General features: G+C 38.7%; 2 protein-coding genes across 6 annotated transcripts in view; one reads left to right on the plus strand and one right to left on the minus strand.

The window, feature by feature from the left end:
* Positions 1 to 2,917: 2,917 nt before the first annotated feature.
* The window catches only part of LOC139777841 (uncharacterized), a 94,626-nt gene continuing 73,324 nt past the window's right edge, over positions 2,918 to 24,219 (plus strand). Inside the window, exons 1-3 of one of the 2 annotated variants that reach the window (XM_071715479.1) lie at positions 2,918 to 3,417; positions 5,320 to 5,937; positions 12,679 to 12,779. In XM_071715479.1, coding sequence (XP_071571580.1) covers positions 12,734 to 12,779 — 46 coding nt within the window. In that variant the 5' untranslated portion in view covers positions 2,918 to 3,417; positions 5,320 to 5,937; positions 12,679 to 12,733. Of the gene's footprint in view, positions 3,418 to 5,319; positions 5,938 to 12,678; positions 12,780 to 24,219 lie in introns of those variants that run through there. The other variant, XM_071715480.1, reaches the window with a different exon arrangement.
* LOC139777848 (uncharacterized) overlaps positions 17,809 to 24,219 on the minus strand; it is a 42,309-nt gene continuing 35,898 nt past the window's right edge. For all 4 annotated transcript variants that reach the window (XM_071715488.1, XM_071715492.1, XM_071715489.1 and 1 more), the window contains 3 exons: positions 20,908 to 23,821; positions 19,954 to 20,119; positions 17,809 to 19,438 (listed from right to left, as the gene is read on the minus strand). In XM_071715488.1, the coding sequence (XP_071571589.1) occupies positions 19,187 to 19,438; positions 19,954 to 20,119; positions 20,908 to 23,821 (3,332 nt within the window). In that variant the 3' untranslated portion in view covers positions 17,809 to 19,186. The remainder of the gene's footprint in view (positions 19,439 to 19,953; positions 20,120 to 20,907; positions 23,822 to 24,219) is intronic.

A 24,219-nucleotide genomic window follows, 5' to 3' on the forward strand; every position in this document is an offset into this window, starting at 1 on the left:
CGACGCGGCGACGCTCCCGACAATCTTGCGATTCGCGCGACGCTAAGATATGAGTCATTCATTATCGTAACCGACCCGCGACCGTCGCCCGCCGCACGTTTAGGCACTCTCGATGATCGTTGGCACATTCGTTTTCCGACGCGCACGAAAAGCGAAACGCACCGGACGCGTTTTACTCCGTCGCTCCGAGACGCACCGCGACACGGTAATGAGTGAACGTAGCGCGCGTCGTCGTCGTCGTTCATTGGCGAGCGACGTGAACGCAGCGGTAATCGTCGAACAACTTCACGCACTTTGATATTTCATTCGATGCTCCGTATAAATGCTCGACGAGCGAACAGATTCTTACGGCGACACAGTCCGATACGCGATTCGGCACTCTCCGCGTTATGTATCTTTCACTTTCAGGAGTTATAAAACGCGAGGAGAAGACTTCTAATCTACGTGTGAGAATCGAATGCAAAGTCCCGATCGCGTACTACGTGACTCGCACCGCTCGCACGACACATTTGAACGAGCAAATTAACTGTCGTAATCATCCGCGCAACACGTTAATGTACGATAGATATGGCAATATGTGAAACTCGGCACTCTTGATACGTAATGTTTATCACATTCACCCTTGTTCACGAATGTAAGATGCGAGAGAAAAACGGTAACGTGAGACTTCGATACGCACCGAGACGCTCCGACGGACGATCGCGCAGGTATTCGGAAATGGAGCCGAGGCTCACGAGCGGTGGGGACCGAGTGGGGGGAAAATAACTAGACACGTCGAACGCGCGCCGCGCATTGTTGCCTACGGTCACCCTACCCCCACTCCATCCCCACTCTTGTTGACGAGAAGCCCGCGCCGCACGCCGCACGCCGCGCGTCCCGTTCCGTTGTAACCGTTTGTAATTCGGCGATCCGCGGCGACACATCTATGCCTCTATGCTCTCAGTGCGTGATCGCGCGTTGCATTAACATTGTCGGACGTAATTATCTATCGACCTCGATCACGTACGCCGCCGATTAATTAATCGCCGCTATTCGAAAGCATTCGGAAAAATTTATCGCGTGTCGCGCGGCAGCGTATCGTGAATACCAATTGAACGCAACCGCCGCTCCGCCCGTATTGAAAAATCGGAATAAAGAAGCGAAATGCGAAAATAAAATCGCACGTGTGTTAACGGGATTAAATTGAATCTCAAATAAACTCCCAGCCGGGAATGATTAGTCGAATCGACGTCGATTTGATATCGATGCGTCGATGAATAGTCGTCGAATATTTGTTGATATTTTTGTCATTTTTGATCTCATTATAATTGTTCTTATGCTATTGTCTTATTTGCTTCCCTCCCAATTCTACATCGAATATACTACTGTGCTTTTCGATTTTGCATCAATTCGATACAAAATTGTCCGAAAGACAATAAAAATCTTCATAGAAATATTCATAATTACGCAATTAACATAAAAATAACTATGACGTTGAAAATGACAAAAACCGTGGGCTCGATCCTCGAATTTATTCGCGAGAGAAACGTATGCGCAAATTCTGTTTCTACAGAAACGTTGCAAGTTGATTGGCTAAAAGTCATGCGATCAGCGATAGCCAATCGACTTGCAACTTTTCTGTAAGAGCAGAACTTGCGTATACGTTTCTCTTGTGAATGAATTCAAGAATCGAGCCCCAGATTTGACATTGACTGTTCATCGACGCATTGACACCAAAAATCGACTTGGGCTATTATTAAATATCTAATTTCGAAGAATATCAATTTGTGTTATGCTACAAGCGCGGAAAAACCTGTTATGCTTTGATTTGCGTGCCTACATCAGCACGAAGCACGAAGACCACGAGATTTCTACGATATCGAAATTTGAATTCAATTAAACTATAACGGTTAAACGTATCATTTGAAAATGTCGCGTAATCGACGTAACGTTCGTTGTCGAGTAATAGCCCTGTTATTTCGCGCTGTAATCGAGAAACGGAGTAAAAACGCTAGCTGCATTTCGCTCTTCATGGAAATCGTGTACGTAATTAAAAATGCTCGCACGTGTTAAACGAGTGACACAAGAATCGTTGCGTGTCGTCTCGTATCGAAGTATATTATCATTAATTATCTCTCTAAATCTCGTCGTTTAATTTCGCACCGCGTCGATTAGGGCTGCGGTCCACTTGACGCTACAAATGCTTTGGAGCGTTCTTCTTCTCCTTCTTTCTTCATTGAAAGAAAAGAGAAGAGGAATGCTTCGAAGCATTTGTAACGTCAAGTGGACCGCAGCCTAGAAATCGAGCTGAAGTTACCGTCCTCCCGCGTTATTCGCGAATGAGTCGCGTTCGCGTCTATCTTAAGCCTTGCGTCCACGATGCTAGAAATCGCTCCGAGATCTCGGACGGAGAAGGAATTAACCAATCGCATTGGTCAATTGCCGAAATATGATTGGTCAATTTCTTCTCCGTCCGAGATCTCGGAGCGATTTCTAGTATCGTGGACACGAGGCTTTATAGTCAATGCCGGGCATATCGCATCACGATCGCCACGATCGAAACTGCACATATTCGTATCTCGCGTAGACGTCCGCGTTTCTCGCGTTTAACAAAAACGACATTTCTCTCTCGGCAGTAAATCCGGCGTGCAAGTCAAATTGCGTATCGAACCATCGTTGATTACCGACGACGGTTCGTTCGATTCGCGTTCAGAGTGTCGAAAGGGATACGAAACGGCGTGAACTGCGTGAAGTCGCTCGATGATCGTCGTCAACTTCGCGTCGCTCGTCGTCCATCGATGAGCGACGCCGCGGGGTACGCTACGTCTTTACTGTGTCGCGTGGCGTCTCGGAATAATACGATAAGCGGACCTCTCCCCCTTCTCCTCGCGCACGCCGGCCAACGTCTCGCGAGTATAAACAAACAACCGGCGCGCCTAATCGTACACATCGAGGCGGGAGTCACTCAAGCGTGAAAGTGTCGTGTAAATTGCCGTCGCGTCACGTCGCGTCGGGAAGATCGCGCGCGGCCGAATTTCGGGGTCTTCTCGCGTCTCGCGTTGTATGTACAATATGTACATAGACGGGAGGATGAGTGCGAGGTGTAGACGTATCTCGGGAGTGTCGAATCATGTTAATCATGTGTCGCGCGTATCGCTCGAGTCGTGGAGAAGGGTCGAGAAAATTGCCGCGCGATCGTGGCGATCGGAGTATTTGGACCGTTAACGAGCACGGCGGCCGCGACATGGAGTAAGAAGGCGCCGAGGGGCGAGGAGTTTGGCGTTTTGCAGTCACGGCGCCTTCGAGAGAGACAGAAAGAGAGAGAGAGAGAGAGAGAGAGAGAGAGAGAGAGAGCGAACCCTGCTCTCGAGAGAGTCCAGATCCCTGCTCCGCTACTGAAGCATCGTCGAACGAGGAAAGAGGAAGAGAGCGTTCGAGGTAAGATAACGCGAAGCGAAGTATTTATCGGTTAACTTATCGTCTCGAACGGAGGGGGATGGAGGGAGATATCGTCGAGGGGGGATTGCGCAAACATTTCCCGGGGGCACGCGAATGAGCACCCGGGTATCTAAACACGATGAGTGGAATTATGCGCAAACATCTCGTACGACAACACCGTCGAGAGGGGAAAGAGTTAACGTTCTCGCGAAAGTATCAATATGCATAAGGGCCCTGATGCTGCCTCGAGTCACACCCCCCCCCCCCGTAGTAGATAGACGTAACGAGTTATGAATTATGAATCGCGTTTCGGCGGGGAACACGGGTGTTTTCTCTGTTTCCTCGTGGCGATCCTGTCCTGAGTCGAGGACAAAAGTGAGCCCGGTATCGAAAATTGATGAATATTTAGTCGCGATTATTACCGCGATCAAATATTTCCTTTTGCGACGGGTAATTGATGATCTTCGGGCCCCCTCGGATTTGGCGCCGGTAGGCTTAATCATGGAGCCATTTCAATTCTCGTCTATTACGGATTCGGGCCGCTACGTGATAACGCAATAATGAAACAGTAGACGAGATAAGGAACGACATCGCGCTGTAAAAATGTATCGGTGGAAACGTTAACCGACATTCCCCTTCGGCCTTTTAGATTCGAGCGACTATCGCTCTGATATTCAGATGTCGTTAACATCCACAACGTAAATATACGTTAATGCAACATAACGATAATATTATACTGAGGTTTTAATATTTTATGCGCTTTAATTGGTAACGAATGCGTTCCAGCGACGAGTGCGTCGTAACATTTTTAAACTCGATCGCGATATGCAGAATATTTCCATGAAAATTTCCACGGAACACGTTCCCCCCCCCCCCTGTTCTTCGGACATAAAAACAAGGTAAATGGTTAAGAACTAATATAACTGTTAGTTAAATACAGTGAAAACAAAAAATTACAAGTTATTGGACCTTTTATAGGATGTGATAATATTGATCTTATCAATTTTTTAAATCGGAATATTTGTCAGTTTTATTTTTTATAAAGCTTTAATATCTCGTTTCCTGCAACTGATTCATTCAGTCAATAATGCAATCAATATTGTACAACATGGTATAATAGTTAAAATTATATTATTACCTAGATATTATAAATTTATCCCCAATTAACTAACACATTCTTTCTTCTCCTTCTGCCTCTCCTTCTCTCTCTCTCTCTCTCTCTCTCTCTCTCTCTCTCTCTCTCTCTCTCTCTCTCTCTCTTTCTCTCTTTCTCTTTCTCTGTTTCACTCATAGTCGATAATAATCAGCAATTTAATAACATTTGGATTAAATTAATTTTCTTATTATATTTTTTTCTTAATTCTATTAATATTTTGATCAATCGTTTTGTCACTCGACTCATTGAATTCGTTGATGCCATTTATCGGTATATGAGTTCTCCGTTTTGATATTCACTCTATCGATAAATTCTTAATTTATTATATCAGTAGCCAGTAAAAAGAAAGTTTTATTCTTTGTTAATACAAATCTGAACGAGCCATTTTAGGAAATGTCAAATTCTGGAGACAATAAATATCCAATAAATTTGTATTACTATATACGACATGTCCATTTAGATTAAAGTTTCTTGAAAATCATTAAGCTTTTAGCATTCGGTAACTAAAAATTATATTCACTAATGTAAACAACGACAAATATATCAAGTTGAAATTATTGAAAATAATTAGTATAATGATACAATATTATAATTGTGATTTAAAAGAAATGAGGCGTTAACATTCACGTAGGGCTGATTCTATCCAACGTGAACTAATGCTAATTATACAGTTTTACGAATCTATAATAATAAGTAAAAGAGCAGTTTATAGTTAAACGTTGGCGAGAATTATTCGATGTTGGTAGAATCGTATCGATGCGAGAATTCTACGTTATCAGCCTGGTCCATTCTTGAAGTAAACCGTGCCAGAGGACGCCCAGCTCCGGGCTCCGGGTCGTTCGGCGAGAATCGCGGGGCGCAGGAGCACGAACGTCGTCCTCCGGGTTGCCGTCCGGCAGGAGTTCAGTCGGTGCCGGTCGGTCCCGAGAGTCGTTCACACCTTGCGGGACGCAAAAATCTAAGATGGCAAGAGACATGTACATTTGATAGGGTGGTCCACTCGACAAGAGAGAAAGCCGATTCGGTTTTAGCGTAACGCACGATAATGAGCGAGTGAAAACGGGGAAAAAAGAGAGAAAGAGAGAGAGAGAGAGAGAGAGAGAGAGAGAGAGAGAGAGAAAAAAAAGAGTAGGAGAGCGAGAGAAAGCGAGGGTCGCGATGAACGGGTAGATATCGGTGCAACATCATCAGTCGCGCATCTTCCGAGCGGGTGAGAGGGGTGCGATACTACCCTCTTCTCGCACGGTACGCATAATCGCTGAGAGAAGAGTGGCGGATCGAGAGTGGACTACACTAGTCGTGCTGTGACGGAAGTTCGGCGCTCTCGGCGGTATGCCCGTGACGAGTTGCAACGCGAGATAAAGGTGAGCGATTAATATTAAATTCCCGCGCCTGTTTACCGAGGTATTCGGTATATCGAGGAAACTCAATTCCGTAGAAAATTAGTTCCTACCCTTGCTGAAGAAATGAGAAATTTGTCGGTCGCACTCGTTGTTCTGGTGTTGCGTTATAGAGAAGATAAGGAACACAGTGGAGAATTAAGGATTGATTTAATTAGCAAAATTAGAAGTAGAGATTTTCTTTTTCAGAGAGAAAAATATTCGGATATAAAGTAAAGAGAAAATCGTGCTTAATTTTTAAATTTTTTTCTAGTGTTAATCTCGTAGAACTATTATTTTTTGTTTGAACAACAGTAGGAATTCTAAAGTATTTTTTTTTTTGCCAAGATCAGCGCTTTACAATGGTGCGTTAAGATATTGGCGAATGTAAAATTTATAGAAAATTTTATTGCAGTTAATGGATTGTAATTAATTAGTATTTTAAAATAATTGTCGTATGTAGATAGTAATACGTGAAATAAATTAGATTAATTAGATGATAAAAAGATAAGGAAGAGTGAAAAACGTCATACAGATTATTAAGTTGCGAAAACGATTGCGAAAACAGAGACAGATGTCATAGTAAGTCTGTGAATTTCGAATAAGAAAATAATAAAGATAAAGTTTGAAGTATTGGTGAAAAAGGTTGTCCTTTAGTTGATTTTAACTTCCAACATGAATGGAGAAATGAGAAACGAGAGGAATACTTTTCTCGATAAACTCGAGGCACAATAAATTCTTACAATTGAAAATGGTTGTAGCTTTTATCTTATAATTTATTAAAACGGATGAGATTTTCGTTCGGATTGATAAAATTAAAATTTCTTCGAACAGATGCGAGCAATTATGTACTTGTTGGAGTATCATAAATAAAATGCTATTATAGCAGAAGCTAGATGATGATTAATCGACATTTATTAAACTTGAGATTTAGACGAGGTTACATGCAACTTTAATATTTTCGGAAGGAAGATAGCATATACGCGCACATTAGAATATATGATAATCAAAATAACGTAATGCATAACATGATTATAATTATATATTTTCATACATAACACAAGCAAAATTCTGAATAACGAAAAAATTTTAGTTAAAATTAAATGCGTCGCAAGATTTTTTTGCGACGCATTCTCATCATAGATACGCGAAAGAATATTGCAAGAATGCTTTGGAATTTATTGTGAAAGGAACACAGAAATCGAGTACTTGTCTATATGCGCATATTTTGTAACATTATACACGTTTGATGACAAGCTATTCGCTTGAGATGGCATAACTTTGTTTTGGAATTTTATGTATAAAAGAGCAATATACATATATACATATATGCAAAATACATATCATTGTCTATATATAGATGTGTCATACGTATATAGTATATGCATGGGACAAGGACATGTATTTTGCATAAGAATAGACGATATCGCAAAAGATCGTTTATTACGAGCTCGCCAGAGTATAAGTATGATAATATGGTAGTCTCGCGAATTTTGTTTACAATTCCTAACGTTTAACTCGAATCTTCCGTGACTTTATATCTAGGGTTTTCACGCTAGTATCGAGGAAAGAAAAGGGTTGAAGAGGATCAGCATACCCGATTTATTGGTTCTCGCAAGATAGTCTCAGTATTATCAAATTCGACTTAGCGACACACTCAGGGCTTTGTTCTCTGATTTATCAGCACGGGAATTTAGTTTAACGGGCCAGTTATCTTGTGGATGTGCAGAATTCTTAATGTTCTCTCGTGAAAGTAATTTAGGAAAATTCAATTAATTTTTCAATGGTAAAATATCAACATATGTCTTTCATTTCACAGACAGTGTTAATCGCTTTCTATCGATAATAATCGTCTCACTTGCAGCAATCACGTATATAATACATAACTTTAATTTGAGGAGCAATTTTATTAAAGAGAAAGTTGTATGCATATACATACAACATGCACACACACACATATTGCTTTATATTTCATAATTACTACTGTACATGTATTGTTTAATTGTAATTCTTTCGTATATTTTCTTTTACAAAAGAAAACAGTGCAGAAAAAGAAACATGGGGTCTGTTTTTTATTGCTGAACTGGCTGCACTACTTCAGAGTTTATCTTTTTCTTTCCTATACGTGGAGTAAAGAAGATAAACTCTGAACTAGTGCAGCCAGTTTATAGCAATAGAAAACAGACTCATGATTAAATCAAGAAAGGTGTAGGTTATCGACACAAGTCAATAATCTGACAGTCAATAACTCCAAAGCGCTATGAATGTTACATTTCTTCGATTCTCCGGTGTTTGCCCTTCTATCGTTCCGCTTCCGGAATTTGTCTCTTCAATTCCAGCTCGCGACCATAACGTAAATTAGACCAACTGGTCGGTCTATCGCGCGAAAAGTTCCGCGCCGCGTGCGACGAACGCGTCGCCGAGAGGAAATTGTTGGATTCAGCCGGAAATTGCGAAATTCTCCGATAGCAGCGATCTCCAGGCTCGGTCGCGGCTCTTGCGCGCTGCTCCTGTCTTTCCTTTACCCAGTACGCATCGTATGGATCGTTCTGTAGCGACGATTTCATCTCGCGATTACGTCGTTTCGCTCCTCGACCGGTTTAATGAAGGCTCCGTCGATACCTTTCACAGAGATATCGAATCTTCAAAGAGCAGTCTCCGATCCCTTATCAGCGTCCTACGGACGCACCAACGAGATCATGGCAGGCATTGCAGGATTGGAAAATCCTCTTCGCGGAGATAAGTCGAAAAGGAAGGAGAACTTTCTCGGGTCGCGCGTTTGCTCGCGTTATAGTGCGGCACATGATACGGACGTATAGCTGGTTTTTGATAAGCTTGTCGAGGTCAAGATATTTTTACGACACATTCGAATGCAGGGATTTGAGTTGGGGATCTCTTCGCGCTTTTTACTTCTTGTCAATTGAGAATTTATGGTATTGGAAGAAGTAAATTAATATTTCGATTCAATAAAAACGAAAACTTGTTGCAAAAATTCAGAACGTTGCGGTTGTTCACAATGTAACTTTTTAATAATATTTAATATATCTAAAATTAATCGGTTTACCAAAGATTAGAGAAGTAATAATGTTAAACTCGGTTTAATGTTTACCGATTTCTTTATAACAGCTTGTGTAATCGATCGTTTCGCAAAAAAAAACTTTGAAAACATAACTATTACAGCAAACACGAGAAATGTATTCTTCCATGAGTAAAACCTCAGATCATAAAACGAACCGTTTGCATATTTCCTTTTTTATTAGATGTTCCGGAATCGTTGAATCCGTCTGATATACGACATCAGGTTTCCACTGTTTGCTTACTCGTCGAAAAGGTCAATATTTTGAATGAGAGCTCGCGGTACGATATATTTCCTTTTATCCTTTAGATAGTATAGGCATATATACATGCTATGTTAAAAAGAAACATATCTTGATCGTTGAAATACATGGAAATATACAAATTAGCAAGAAATGCATTTTAATTCTCTCTAGCAGAGACAGAATCGTGTGGAATAGTTGAATCGCTGGACACGTAGGTGTATAATTTAGAGAGATATGTGTTTTAATCTTTAAAAGAGAGTACAAAAAACTGATATTTTAGTTATATGGAAATATGTAAATTATCCAAAAATATAATTGTAGTTCGTGTAATTTAATACGTAAAATAAATTTAATTAATAGAGAGACTTCTAAAGATTATTAAAATATAAAAATGTATAATATTAGTGAAAAGTTTCCAAAATATTTTGTGAGGAGAGTATTATAAATACTCCAAAAGAATATTTTTTATTATTTAAAAAAATTTTGTTTTTATAGTTAAAAGAGACTTTGTGCATTTTGAATTGTATTATATTAAGAAATAAATGCGCTTTTGTATTTTCTCTCGGGCAATAGAAATATTATAAATCACCAGACAAGATTCCGCTTGAATGTTACACAATGTCATGATTATTCATTCGCTTGTAATGTAGTCAGCTATATTTTAGACTTGACGTTCAATGCAACTTGTTAGGACCGAGAGCGGAGAATACGACGATAGTGTTCCAATAAGTTTTCAACGCGAAATTGAAATCCTGCGAGCTGCGAGCGTAAACTCGTTACTTATTCGTCCGGAAGCGCTGTAACAGCGTTGCGAAACTCTCGGTCGGAATGGCATGGCGCGCTATATCCTCGATCGTTTAGCATGAGAGCGTGTTGGGCCCTATCGCGCTCATTTCCCTCGTGGCCCGAAACTTAGGACCGATGCATCGACATGTTACATACCGTTTATCCTTTAATTTATGTTCTGCAGTCGTGTTCGTTTACCGAAATCGCGTACAGAGAGACGCATGCAAATAGAACCAGTACGGTTTGTTTGACTCTAATGTTATCACGCATTTTTCTTTTCAAGCCTTTAAAAATTTCTTTCGTATGTTTTTATAAATACTTTTTAAAATATACAATTTTTTTTTAATTTCTTAAGTATTTTACATTTATATGTTGAGGGATTCAAGGAGAAAATATAAAATACGTAGTTTGGATTTGAAAATTATATGCATTTTTCAGAGAATAATTTAACACTATATTTCAAAAATTTACTGTTAGAATTTAACAGTTTAACATTTTAAAAAATAAAATTCTGTGAAATTAAATATACATATATATATATATATCCTGATCTAGAAATAAGAACTACTTTCTATCGTGTATTTTGTATCGTATAATTGTGTTGAGATATTTTTGTATCAACGATAAAGAAAACTAGAGAACACAAACAAGATTAATGTTTGACTGTGGTTGAGTTCGTAAACATGATTGATTTATTCCAAAAGAAAAAAAAACAGGAAAAATGTAAATATGCAAAATTTCTTGTTTTATCGTTGATCTTTTTAATCTCTCCTATGTTCACAAAGTTATGGATCGCGTTGCAAGAAGAATAGAGAAAGAAAGAGAATCACGCGTCTCCGTTTTATATTATTAACAGAAACATTCTTCGCCGATGGCACGTGACCAGCATGATACCTAGTTGCACGTACATTTCCTTCCAGATGCATTATGGAACTGAAGTATTCCGTACTTTGTTAACGATCTTTTTTTTCGGTATCTTAAATCACTAAAAATATTGCTTAGAGTAGTTACAGCAGCAAATTAATTCTAGTACACTTCGGACAATCGGAAATTGCAGTATCTTAACAATTTGCTATTATACGCCAGTTTTTAATAAATAAAACATTATTAATCCAGTAAAATATAGCGCTGCTGTCTAGACAACTTAAAATCTCCCGGTGTCACTAGTGTGCGTTTCAGTGCACCAGCAGTGCATCATGCCACAGTGATGCATGCGTAAATTCGACCCGGCCTGTGTGGAACAAGAGACGGTGCCACAAAGGCTCGTGAAATTCAAAATTGCGAACGAGATTCCCTTTTCCTCCACTTCTGTCTCCCCCTTGACGTGTAATATCGTGCTCGCAAATAGGTATCAGGTTTACGTTGGGCTTTACTAAAGTTACGGACGGTTGAGAGAATTGCCGGTATTACATTTTTATGAGAACCCGATTGTTCAAAAGGTTGTTCTTTTTATAAATATATAATTAGCACGTCTTCTATAGAATAAATCAGATCGACAAATAGTGACGAGGGTTAACCTACAACAGTCGCGCCTATATTTTTCAGTCGTGTCCGCGGCACGATAAATTCTTTCCGGGAGACATTCGTAAAGAGATTGGACGCGTTCAATGCCGCACGATGAATCTTCATTTTGCGAAATACAATATTATTATGGCATTTCTCAATGGTAGACGATTAAATAATTCCCTTCGGGCTATTGTATCGACATATTGTGAGATTATGGGAAACGATTCTTGCTTGATTAAATACTTACGCGTATTACTTACTTATTTTATAAAGTTCGAATTATAAAGATATAAGAATGCTCTGAAGAAATGGTTCGGTCTATAATATTTTAATGATGAGAATATCAGGAATATTTCTTTTAGTTAATATTTTTAATTTTACATAATTAGTCAATTTCTTTTTCACAGATCTGTAGTTTTATAAAATTTAGACATAAACGTAAACATAAAAAATTAGTATGTAACATATACGTAATAATACTGAAAATATTAATAATTTATGTTTTCTATTAAACTTTTATTTATTATAATATATTATAAAGATAGATTGTGGTCGGCTGATTGTTAATGAGAGATTGTTATCAATGTTTATTTGATCCGATCTGAACATGAAATCACAAAGATTCGTGAAATTTAAAATTGCAAACAAATCGATACTATAATTAGAAAATATTAATTCATAGTTTGAAAAGTTATTTATTTAACATTCGATTAAATCAATTATAAATACATGTGCTAACTTTAAATGCTTCAAAATAGTACTCGAGTCGCAAATATTATTTTTTCCGGTCATAAACCGCATCAAACCTGATGTCATTGTATAAACGATCATTGTATAGACTTATAGACAATGGTACATATGCTTTTTTGTAATCGGGAAAAACGATTGCAATTTCATATCGCGTAGTCGGAATCTCGTTTATCTTTTGCGACGGGTTTTATATACCCGTGCGGAAAACAGGGACCATATTTACACGGTGGAATAAAAGAAATTGTGTGACTGGCACGAATAACTATATAGATGTTTGCGTATATACGTGCACTCGTACATATATTCATTGCACGTATGTGTTACAGAAAATAATATAACGAAATATTTTGCAATTGGATTCTAGGTGGGACCGAAAGAACGAGCATCTTATTTTGAAGGGAACAACGGGAGACGGAACTATGGGAAAAGGGGACAAGAGAGGCGTTACGCAGCGCAGTGATGGCGGTGAGTTTGTTTTACCAATTTTAAGCGTGAAGAGAAATGCCAAGTAGTAATACATGCCAAATAAAATAAATATATTTGTCGATATCCGTAATATCAAGATTATTGGCAAGCAATGATCTTAAATAACTTTTTATTAAATAAAAAAAGAGCAATATTAACATATAAAATTTCGAAAAAAATTGAAAAAATTGTCTAGCTTTTACGTTCTTTGAAAGATAGGAACAAAAGCAAAAATATTTACAGAAACGTTTGTATTTGTAAACTTCTCTAGATGACAAAAATTGATGGTATGTGTTACAATCGCGCTACTTTCTTTGCGATTAGGATACTTTCTGTGAGATAAATATTTTTATCACAAAGACAATGTGATTTACGCAATGTGATTAAAAGCCAATTTTCTTACTCTTTCGTTTGAAAATCATTTGCTTCGTCGCTTATTTTCGGTCGCGTTTCGCGACATCCACTTTACGTTCAAAATCGCGATCAAAGGAATCCCACAAACTGGAAACACACTGCCACGTACGTAGAACGACCAGAGAACGTTTTGCCTGTCGATCGAGCTAGACAAAAGTGACATTGGACGATCGGAATTTCGATACGCGAATATCGTGTCTCGTATGTTATCGCTGTTATCTCGCGAAAGGAATAGCACGTATTCGTATATGTGTGGCGGAGGAATTGAATCGAAGGAGGAATAGGGTGGAAAGACCATGCCGCGTACATTTGCGCTTCCACCCTTATTTTCCACTTCCTCGATACAAGGTAGGTATGTCGGCGCTGCATGCCGTTACCTGTCGTTGTTTGCTCGTTGCGACTACTCGCGTAAGAGATACCTCGATACCGCGCGAGAGTGCTTGCTTGCCCTCTCGACTGTGCACACACTCGCGACGTTGTTGTATCCCGGATTTCGGTACAGTCGTGTTTCCACTTCAACGCTGTTTGTTCCTTGATTTTGCGCGTAAACCGTTTGTTAAAAGAATTTTAAAAACGAAATTTAACGTGGAAAATAATGCGAAGTAACGTAATAAATTGAAGTAAATTTTACATCTTTGAATGGCTTAACACATAAAAAATACATAATCATATATTTTTGCTATTTTCGCTGGTTTTTGGCCGTTTATAATTTCGAACTTTATTAAGCGATGTTATTAAGCTTATTACGATAATATAATTTAAAAGTAGTAAATCACAGAAATACTTTAACCATGCAAATAGTCCTCTTAGATGCACACGTTCGCGAACAATGATGCATAGCTAATTTCGGCGTAGTTTTACACATGAAAGAATCTGGAACGTTTTCCGGCGCCGCTATAGCTATTTGATTTTATTCGTATTCTTCGGATGAAAGAATAAGGTAGGTAATGCATGTCTCTGCATTCGTGAATGCAATGATAATATTCGCAAGAATAAAGTTCTGATTCCAGAGAGAGATATATTAATCGAAGTCAAATTATAATAATATCTTATTAGCAAATTAATCAATTAGATTAATCAATAATAATTAATCAAAATATATAAATATTTCATATTGATATGATCTCAGATATATTAATTAAAGTCAAATTATAATATCTTATTAGCAAAGTAATTAGTTAGATTAAATAATAATTAATTAAAATATATAAATATCCCATATTTAATATATTTCTCTACAAATATATATTACATACATTATTATATATATTTATATGAAAGAATTACTAGGAAATTTTAAACTTTTTATTGAAGATGTGTGAAATATTAATTTATAATAAGTTTTTCTTTAACATTGATTAAATTATTAAATAGCCACACGGAAAAAAAGACTTGGTTGAGATAAGAGAAAAAATGGTCGCCTCGACCAAGACTTGGTCGAGGCGACCATTTTTTCTCTTATCTCAACCAAGTCTTTTTTTCCGTGCATAGAAAGAAATGTAGTAATTTTCGATGCCAGAGGGAACGATTTAGCATAGATTGCTTTTAAGAAAAATTTGCAATCTACAAAAATTCTAATCGCAAACATAGGACAGCCAAGAAAACTGTTTAAAACTCGACGCGTTAGGTGACTCTTTTAGACGAATAATACGAGTGATTCAACAAAAGCAATATGTTGACACAAAGGTGGCACGTATATACGCGAATGGGCCCGTTTGTCACTACGTACAAGTGCACAATTTTCCGGTGCAGAGCATCGCGCGAGTTATCTATTTGCGCGCGGATGCATCAGACCAACGACAGAACGTGCGCTCGCTTGTTGTCCGCCAAGTTGAGGCAAGAAGATGAGAGATGAGATCGTAACAGAAAAAAGAAAGTTTTTTCACGCCGTGAGCCTTGTTTTGGTGAAAAGAAACTGTTGCATCCACGTCGCTCAATTCGTTTGATTAATAAACAAAAGTAGTATGTTTTTCGGTCGTGGCACGCTGAAATAATTTTATACAATCTAATAATATCTATGTATATCTCTCTTATATTTAATCTATTAATTTAATTTTATATTTTTATTTTATGGTTTAATATTACATTTTTAATGTGCAAGATGATCCATATTATGTCATAGTTTTCTCAAAATTGTAGCGATAAGATATCTCTAATCTCTAATAAATAATAAAAATACAATGCAATAATTGTAATTATATTTCACGCAGTAACATAATGTTAAAAAAATTATACTAACATCAAAAAAGATATCCTTTGCGAATTAAATGTTATAAGCTTTTGGTAAAAGCTCGATGTGTCTTTAATAAACGTTTTTAATAAACGTTGTGAATCGCATTACATCGAGATAAGTCGAGTCTTATGAATTGCTTTATCTCATTGTGTTGCACAAAACAAACTAAAAGTCGAGAAAAAATGCAGGTAAATCGCAAAAGGATATAAAGATATAGCGTACGGCAGAGTGCATCTTATTGTTGGATATATATCGAGATACCATACTGAGAAAACAATATCCTTAGGGATGATCCTTGAGGATGTTGGATGCACGTCTGTTGCCGACACGCTGTCGACAGGCAACTCTGTCGACAGTCTGTTGTTAAGGGTTTATGTGTACGTGCTAGGAAACTTCAGACAGAAAATTTCTCTCTATCTCGCGCGAGATGATCTGCACTGTGCATCTTTGACAAGTTGTTGTAATGTAATATACCGCGTAACAACTTCATCTCTAACCTGAAACCTCGTATCTTTATTTATTACAATCCAATATAGCAAGCTTTTATCTCTTCCGTGAAGATATATTTGTATTAGTTGTAAATCCGCGATAGCTTATAAGTATCTGCTCTCTGTCGTTTTTTTTTATTGAATATAATTTATTGAGTTTTTAGATGTCTTTCGATTAACAATGATAAAGAAATATCCACACACTCCGCGTGTGAAAGATATGGAAAGATAATAGAGTGTGACAGTAACGCCGCGAAAACAAAAGACTATTTTTGTTGAAAAAATAACTTGGGAATGTTTTGCATTCTAAAAATTATTTCATAATATATAATAAGATACAATATACAAGTTTTGAAGTACAAGGAAGCCCGGACAGTGTTATTTATATCATTATATTTGGGTGAATTGTACTGTCGAATTATGTAATGTTGCAGAAATTATCGTTTGAATATGATGAAAAGACATATAATCCGTGGAAAAAAGAGCGAACTATATGTAGACAATACCCGTTTGCCTTGACCGCATTGTTCAATGGTTAGATACGCTACCATGATTAACATAATTCGCGCACGAGTGCTAAAAGAAGCGCGTGTCATCTATTACGCAACTGGTAAAATCCAAACTACTTGTACTCTTTTTTGCATTTCAATTAATTTCAATCTCTATTTTAATAAAATTTGTATTTTAATTATACTCGCTCGCGTTTATTAAAAATGCAACCTTACAAGCAAATATATTATATTTCAATTAAAATGATTGGAATACGTTGTTTCCTTATTGAATGGACTCCGACCGAGCGCGTAAACGGTAAAAATGTTTATTAAAGTTTGACAAGCGTGCGCCCGATGCAAAGTGACGTTTCCAATTTTCGTCGGAGTAATTTTGTACCAAATGCATCGACGATTGCAACTAGCACGACACGCAATGCATTATACAAAGTGGTTGCTCGCGTCAATAGTCGGTTATTTGCTTTTGCCTTACCGCGTATCGAGACGCGAGGGATGCGAGGTGGCGCCTTTGGATTCACAATGCGATTGATTGGACGGGAAACGTTTGCTAGCTCTTAAGCGTTGAATGGCCTCGTTATCGGCCACGACCAAAACAACGAGAAAAAAGAAGTTGCGAGGAAGAAAGAAGGCGATGGTGCAGATAAATGTAATGCAGGAAGTTCGACTCGTCGGCGAATGTCATAAGCGATTATCGTAAACCCACGAGTCATCAATTATAAATCTTTCTTATTCGGATAATACTCCAAGCATCTTGCTTTCATAATTCGAAACGTTCGGTTTTTATAGTTCTTATGGTTCTCTTGCTATCAGCAAAAGATATTTTAATGATGCTTTGAGGAACTTGGGTGTAATCGATTTTTCTGTAACAAGATTCGCGGATTTATTATTACCCTAATAACATTCACACACACCCACATTGCAGCATTCTGATTTTAATGTTATATCTTTAATTATATGATTGAATCTATAAAATTTTGTTAAAATAATTTTGAATGATAAATAGACGTATAAAAAATTTGTCTATGTTTTTCAAAGCTTAATTCAAGCTAAAAAATAAATTACGATTGCACAAATATTTCGAATCACAGATATAAGATTTAAATTATAAATTTATTATCAATATTACAATATTTTATACATGTGATATATTTTTTATCACAATATTAGTCACTTATGTGAAGTACGATAACTATTTTAAAAAATTATATAAAAATGAATATGTAATTTTTTCATATTTTACGGTCGTTATGTAATTTGAAAGAGTGTATACAGACACGTCAGTGTCACGGCGAGTTACCACGAGTTGATCAAGTTTTGCATACGTAACGAAGTTTGATCGTTGCGCGAAGCGAAAACGCGGACAGGTGTTTTGGGTTATACAAGTATGCAGATAACTCTTTATTACTTTCTTTGCGTACGTTACATAAATATTCGTCTGGTTACAGCACATTAGAGCCTACCTCCTATATCACATGTGGGAAAGCTGCAAAAATACAACTCGACTCGGCTACGTATAAAAGATTTACAATAATTTTCGCACGCTGTGTTTGCACACGCAAACATGACGACGAAACGTGTCATAGGTTTTTCGTATATTTTTTTTTCTTCACAGAGCTGTACATACGTAACTTTACACGCGCTACGCGAGGCAGTGCTACGATGTTGGCTACCGATCAATATTAAAGACTAATCGATTATTATTTTACAAAACACGTGTTACTGATCTTTGACGTACTTAAGGCAAATACTGCTTGCTACATTTTAAAAGTTCAAACTTTTAAACGTCTTTTAAACTATCGTTAATTACTAGTCACACTATATAAGTCTATCTAATGCGCACTATCGTTGAAATAAGCGAATAAAAAAATATCGTTTTAATTCGCAATTATTATAAAATAATATATAATTTTCATTATATAATATACGATAACTCAACACATCAAAGGTAGCGTAAGGTAGAGTTTTATATATTTGACTTGTTAATTACTCTCACCTCTGATTTAAACCGACTTTCTTCGAAATATAGTCTTACATATCGTTTATTTTCTTTCTGTAGAGAAGATAAAGTTTTACAAATATTCGGAAATCGAAAATAATTGTGTTGTTGGATGTAAAAAATTAATGCATTTTAACATTTAAAATTTTTAAGGCATTTTCGTATTTTTCTATTCTCTCTCTCTCTCTCTCTCTCTCTCTCTCTCTCTCTCTCTCTCTCTCTCTCTCTCTCTAATATTTATAAATATAAATGTTTTTCAGCACATTTATATTTTATGTCAAATACAGAAAAATATATTTTAATATTAATTTAAAACGTTATTATTAATATTTCAACAATTTTAACATATATTCAATTCGATTTAATTTTCGATTTAATTATCTTTTATTTTTTATTGAGTTTTTGTCATAAAAATACTGAATTTCTGAGGTTGTAATATTTATTCATGATAGTTTCTTACTTAATTTCGGTTTATTAAAAATTCCGATCATTAAAACTATCATTGATATCGCAACGAGTAAAAACATCAAGATCTTACGTTCTGCAAATATCTAAGTCTACTTACTGAGCTCTTCTACCTAGCGACACAAATATTTGTACGGAGCCAGTAGAAAAGTCACACATGCACAAATTGATTTGAAGTACAGTAACTCGAAACTTTTCGTGAGAGAGAGAGAGAGCCGTCGGTGTTGAAGAGTGTCTTTGCCTTTTTTTCCTGTTGATATTTGTCTCTGGAAAAGTGAAGGCTGAATCTTGTCGATGTTATTTTACGCGTTGGAATAGAACTTCAGGACTTCTTTTCTGGCAGCATCCGCGATAGGACTTCTGCACGGGTTAGGATCCCAATTAATCCCAGGGCAGCCCAATGATTCGAAACACTTCACGAGACGATTGTTATTGGCTGAACAACAGTGAACAACTGCCCAAACACACGCGCTAGGAGTCTGGGCGGGTGGTCTCGGAGTCGGTGGGGCAGGAAACTGTGGTACTTGTACGCCGTCGCGATGCGGATTGATTCCCTGGAAATAATTTTTTTGATTTTACATCCTTTTAATTTTATTTTAATCATTAATTATGATAATAAAAATATCTAAATATTTATAACAACATAAAAAGAGAATATCTGTTCATGTCGTGCATAACGCAATTTGCAAGAATAATATTGTTTTGTTACATTTAGCACATATTTCTTCTTTTTCGTTATCTTTTTCAAAATTATATTGCAACTTTTGGAAACATAATCGCAAGAAAGCGCTAAAGAGAAAGACGGTAGCGGTGCTGCTCAACGTCCAATCAATTAAACGGAACAAAGCGGGGCAACCGGAGACGGAGGCTTTGTTGGGGTCGAAGGGGCACGAATCCGCCGCAACTTTCCCCGTAGTTTAATGAAGCGCGCTTTAGTTTGGTAGCGCGAGACAATCGGCGACCACGAGATCGGATTCGTCGGTGAATAAACCGCCAGTGGACAGCCGAATCGGGGGTTTACGCGATCGGAGTGCGGTGAAGTGTTTTGACAGACAAATGGAGGACTCACCGTGAAATCGATCTCGTTGTCGAAGCCGCCCCTCGATATCACGGGCAACGTCGGCGAGGAGCCGCCAGGACGGACTATTATCCTTGCGTTCACCGGCAGGGAGTTTAGTCTGGCTAGTTCTTGTCGTCTCCACTGGTCGGTCTCCTTCTGTCTGTGCTCCCTCATTCTACAGCAGATGGAAATAGGGTCGTGTTTATCCGATGGTTCGAATGAGTAAATTCGCCTCGATGATACGCTTGGGATGTTTCCTTAATTAAAGTTGCACTGTTCACGGACTCTGATATATCGCACGGTTGTTGCTATTTAAAATTTTACGCAAGAAATATCTCAGATCGCACAGGCGAAATTTACTGTATTAAATCACAGGAAATGTGATAATATCTTTCAAGAAGTAATTAATACTAATATACAATGTAACACAAAATAAAAAACGAAACGTACAAGAAATCTACAACATTAATTTATATATGTTTTAAGTACTATTTAACATATATATTCACATTATATTCGCATTTGAAATATATCGACGTCAGGCGATCTATAATTCGCATTAGAATACTTTTATAATTTTATATATTTTAATTATATATATTCTCATTCCTGAAACATTTTTTGAATTTATGGAATATTTGAATTTTATGGAATATAAAATTAAATTTTATCCCGAATTCTGTCGCGATTTCTTATAAACTCGTAGCCCAAAATAAATTTGTGAAATGGATAAGTACAGATTTGTGCTTATCAATTTCATTGGGGGAATACTACCTTGAAAGTAATATTAGTCTCTAGCGATAAGGGAATACGAGTAAAATAGAAACAAACGAACAGAGACAAACGACAGTAGTAACGAACATGGATAGCTGTAAAGCGCGACTCAAATAAAGTTCGTTGGCGTCGCGCCAGGCGAAAACTTTATTTTTGCGAAACGCTGTGCCCCAAGGACCACTTACATACCTGCTCTCTTCCTGTTGTCGTCTCTCGGCTTCCAATCTTTGTCTCTCGCGCTCTGCCGACGCCCGCCTGGCCTCCTCGGCTCGCATCAAATTACTACTTGGAATCGGCCGGCTATCTTGCCGCCTTCTGTGCTCCTCGAAAAGACGAGGATCCTGGTAGATCGGCCTCGTGGCTTCCGGCTGTCTCGTCCTTCCAGCTTCGTTCCTGGATCGTTCCTTCAACATCTCCTCCCTTCTTCTCTCAGCCTGTATCCTCGTTACCTCCAGCCGCTTCCTGTCCTCCTCGTACCTCCTGGATTGCGCCCTCCTCGCCTCCTCTTCTCGTCTGGCCGCCTCTTTTCGCCGTTCCTCCCGTAATCGTCTTTCTTCCTTCTCCTCCTCCCTCTGTCGCCTGGCGAGTGCCTTCCGTCGCTCTTCCGCCTCGTACCTCAACCGCCTTTCCTCCTCTAACCTTCTCGCCGTCTCCTGCTGCCTCCGTCTGACTTCCTCCGGTGAGCTTCGCGGATCGATATACGTAGGCGCCGACGGTCCGTGGACTTTCCTCGCTCCTGGATCGGGATATCTGTCGCGACGCCTGGCTTCCTCGATCAGTCTCCGCTTCTCGAACCAGTTACGACCGGCCGCGGTCGATTGATTATCCCTCGATGACACGTTCACTGGCTGGTTCCTCCTGATGTAATCCTGTAATTTTCTCTCTTCTTCCTGTCTTTTACGCTGCTCCTCTAATACTCGTCGACGGTACTCCTCATCGTTTCTACTCGCATTCATCCGTGGATCTCTGTTCTCCTCGGGTCGATAGCGTCGTCTCTCTTCCGATCTTCGATCGACATTGATAGGTCGATTCCGCGCGACATATTCTCGCAGCTTCTGTTCCCGCTGCCTTTCTTCTTGTTGTCGTCTTTTTTCGTCTTGATCAGGCTGTCTGATATCGTTCGGATGACTGACTGGATGTTCCGCGCGCATTAAATTCGATGGTGGCTGCTCTCGCCTTCTTTCGTTTTCGTTTTCTTGCTTCCGCTTCTCTGACCATTCTCTACGACGGTCCTCTAGTCTCCTTCTATCTTCCTCGGAAAGATTTCTCATTGGATCTTCTTGACGCCTCCTTGCCTCTTCTTCCCTTTTTCTTTGCGCTTCCTGCTGCGATCTATACTGTTCTTGTCTCCTTGCTTCTTCTTCTTCTTCTAATCGTCTTCGTCGTTCTTCCTCCCGTCTCCTCATTTCTTCATCGTAAAGTCTTCGTCTTCTTTCTTCGTCACTTACAGGAGAGGTTCTAGAGTCTGATCTTCTCAAGTTTTCCTCCTGCCACTTGCTCTGCGGTCTTCTCATTTCTTCTTCTTGTAATCGTCGTCTTCGTTCTTCTTCCTCTCGCCTTCTTAATTCTTCCTCGTTTTTTCTAGCCATCTCATTGCGCGCTGCTTCCTGTCTTTGTCGTTCTTCCATCTGTCGTCGTCGCGTCTCTTCGTTGTCTATGCGAGGTGTTGAAGCGTGATCTATCTTCTTACGATATTCCTCGTGTTGTCTCCTCCGCATCTCGTCTCTTCTCCTTTTTTCTTCCTCCTCCCATCTACTCGGCGTTCTTCGATTAGCCTGTTGCATTTGTCGTATATGTTCTTCCTCTTCTCTTCGTTTTTGTTCAAGTAGTTTCTCGTACTCTTGTCTAATACTATCGATGTCAGTATTTAATTCATGATGCTGGTCACGTCTGCTAGATATATCTTGATGATATCGCATCTCGTGCTGCCTGCGACGTGCAGTCACGGTCTGCAACTCGTCGCTGGACACGACACCTTCATCCTCGCCGAAGCCCCAATCGATCGACCGTCTCGTGCGCTTCCGCTCGCTTTTGCCGTCTACAAATCCCTCAGTATTTGCTTCGGCAAACCACAGCAACCGTCGACCATGACTCCTGCTGGCGCCATCATCATCGCCCAATGAAACGATTTCTCGCTTCGGTTTGGTCTCCTCGTAATTCTTAATTTCGAGATCCGTCAGAGATCGCTTGGACAATTCCTTTTGGTCAGTTATGGCTCCGCTAGAATTCGTTCGAGTGGATCCACCCAAATCTCCTCGTACTGGTAACTTCTCCAGTCGCCTGAACTCGTCCAGATGGTCAGAATTAAGATGGCTGGCATCCATATCTCCCCTGTTCGGTTTGTTCCCTTTCGAGGTAGTCTCCAGTCTCTTGAGCTTGAGTAGCTCGTCCATCTCCTCATACTCTTCTTCGTCGTATGACAGAACGTCGTCGAGATCCAGGGATACCGGTGTCACGTCCAGCAATACGGACGGCGGTACCTCGCCCCTCTCCTTGTCGAGCGTATCTATCGATCTTTTCGCCTTGTGGGACGACGACGACGCTTCGAGACCCTCGCATCCAACCTGTAGCTCCGGCACGCCGCCGATGCCAAAGGCGTCTCTGTTGACCAAGGGAGTCTCGGTTAGTTGTTCTTCGAAAAAGTTTGATTGTCTCTGACTAATGTCCGCATTTGTCGTTGTCGACTTGATTTCCGTTGTCTTTGTCTTTGAATTCAGATGGCCCGTTTTTTTTGGAGCTTTGCTTTTATTTCCCGACGGTAAATTTGTGGAGGGCGTGGTTGCGGTCAGTAGAGTCTTCTCTTTGGATAGGTCTAGCTTGTATATTTCCATCGACCCCGGACCTTGATCCTGGAACGTGTCGTCCGCCACAAAGGGGTCGTCCAAAAGGTTTGAAGGGGATACCGCCGTCTCGCGCGAAAGCGTTTCCGGCATCTTGTAGCCGTAATCGACTTTGTCGGACGCGAATTCCGCGCCGACGATATTCGGCAACCGCCTTTGCCAGTCTGAAAAGGGGTAGATTCGCTTTGACGAGACAATGTCCTTCAAGAGACTTTCAAGCGAAAAATCTCGCTCGGTAAACTTGGCATTGCGAGATAGAGCTTCTGGAAAATGTAATCAGAAGATTTTTCTTTAATGAGATATCTCAAAAAATATACTTGCTTACTTTGAAATCATAAGTCTAATAGCTTTTTAACTTTAATTAGCCATGCATTTAAAAATAATTATTTATCATTAATTTCATATATTTTTTTAAGTAATATTAGATCACTTAAAACGCACAATATCTTCGATTAAATCATAAAATTTTATATGTATATAAAGATTTTTTATAATATGAAATTTAATTTACATGATTTAATATAGAAATTATTTTTTATTGTTTCCAAATGTTGTGCAAAAAACAAATTATAAAAATTAAATTAATTGAACAATATTACTTGAAACTTATTTATATGTATAAAAGTCAGAGAGAAATTTCCAAGCCGCGCAAATCTTTTTA

The sequence above is a fragment of the Temnothorax nylanderi genome, unplaced genomic scaffold (assembly GCF_030848795.1).
Source record: "Temnothorax nylanderi isolate EJ_2023f unplaced genomic scaffold, tnyl_v1.0 TNYL_tig0166_pilon, whole genome shotgun sequence".
Classification (NCBI taxonomy): Eukaryota; Metazoa; Arthropoda; class Insecta; order Hymenoptera; family Formicidae; genus Temnothorax; species Temnothorax nylanderi.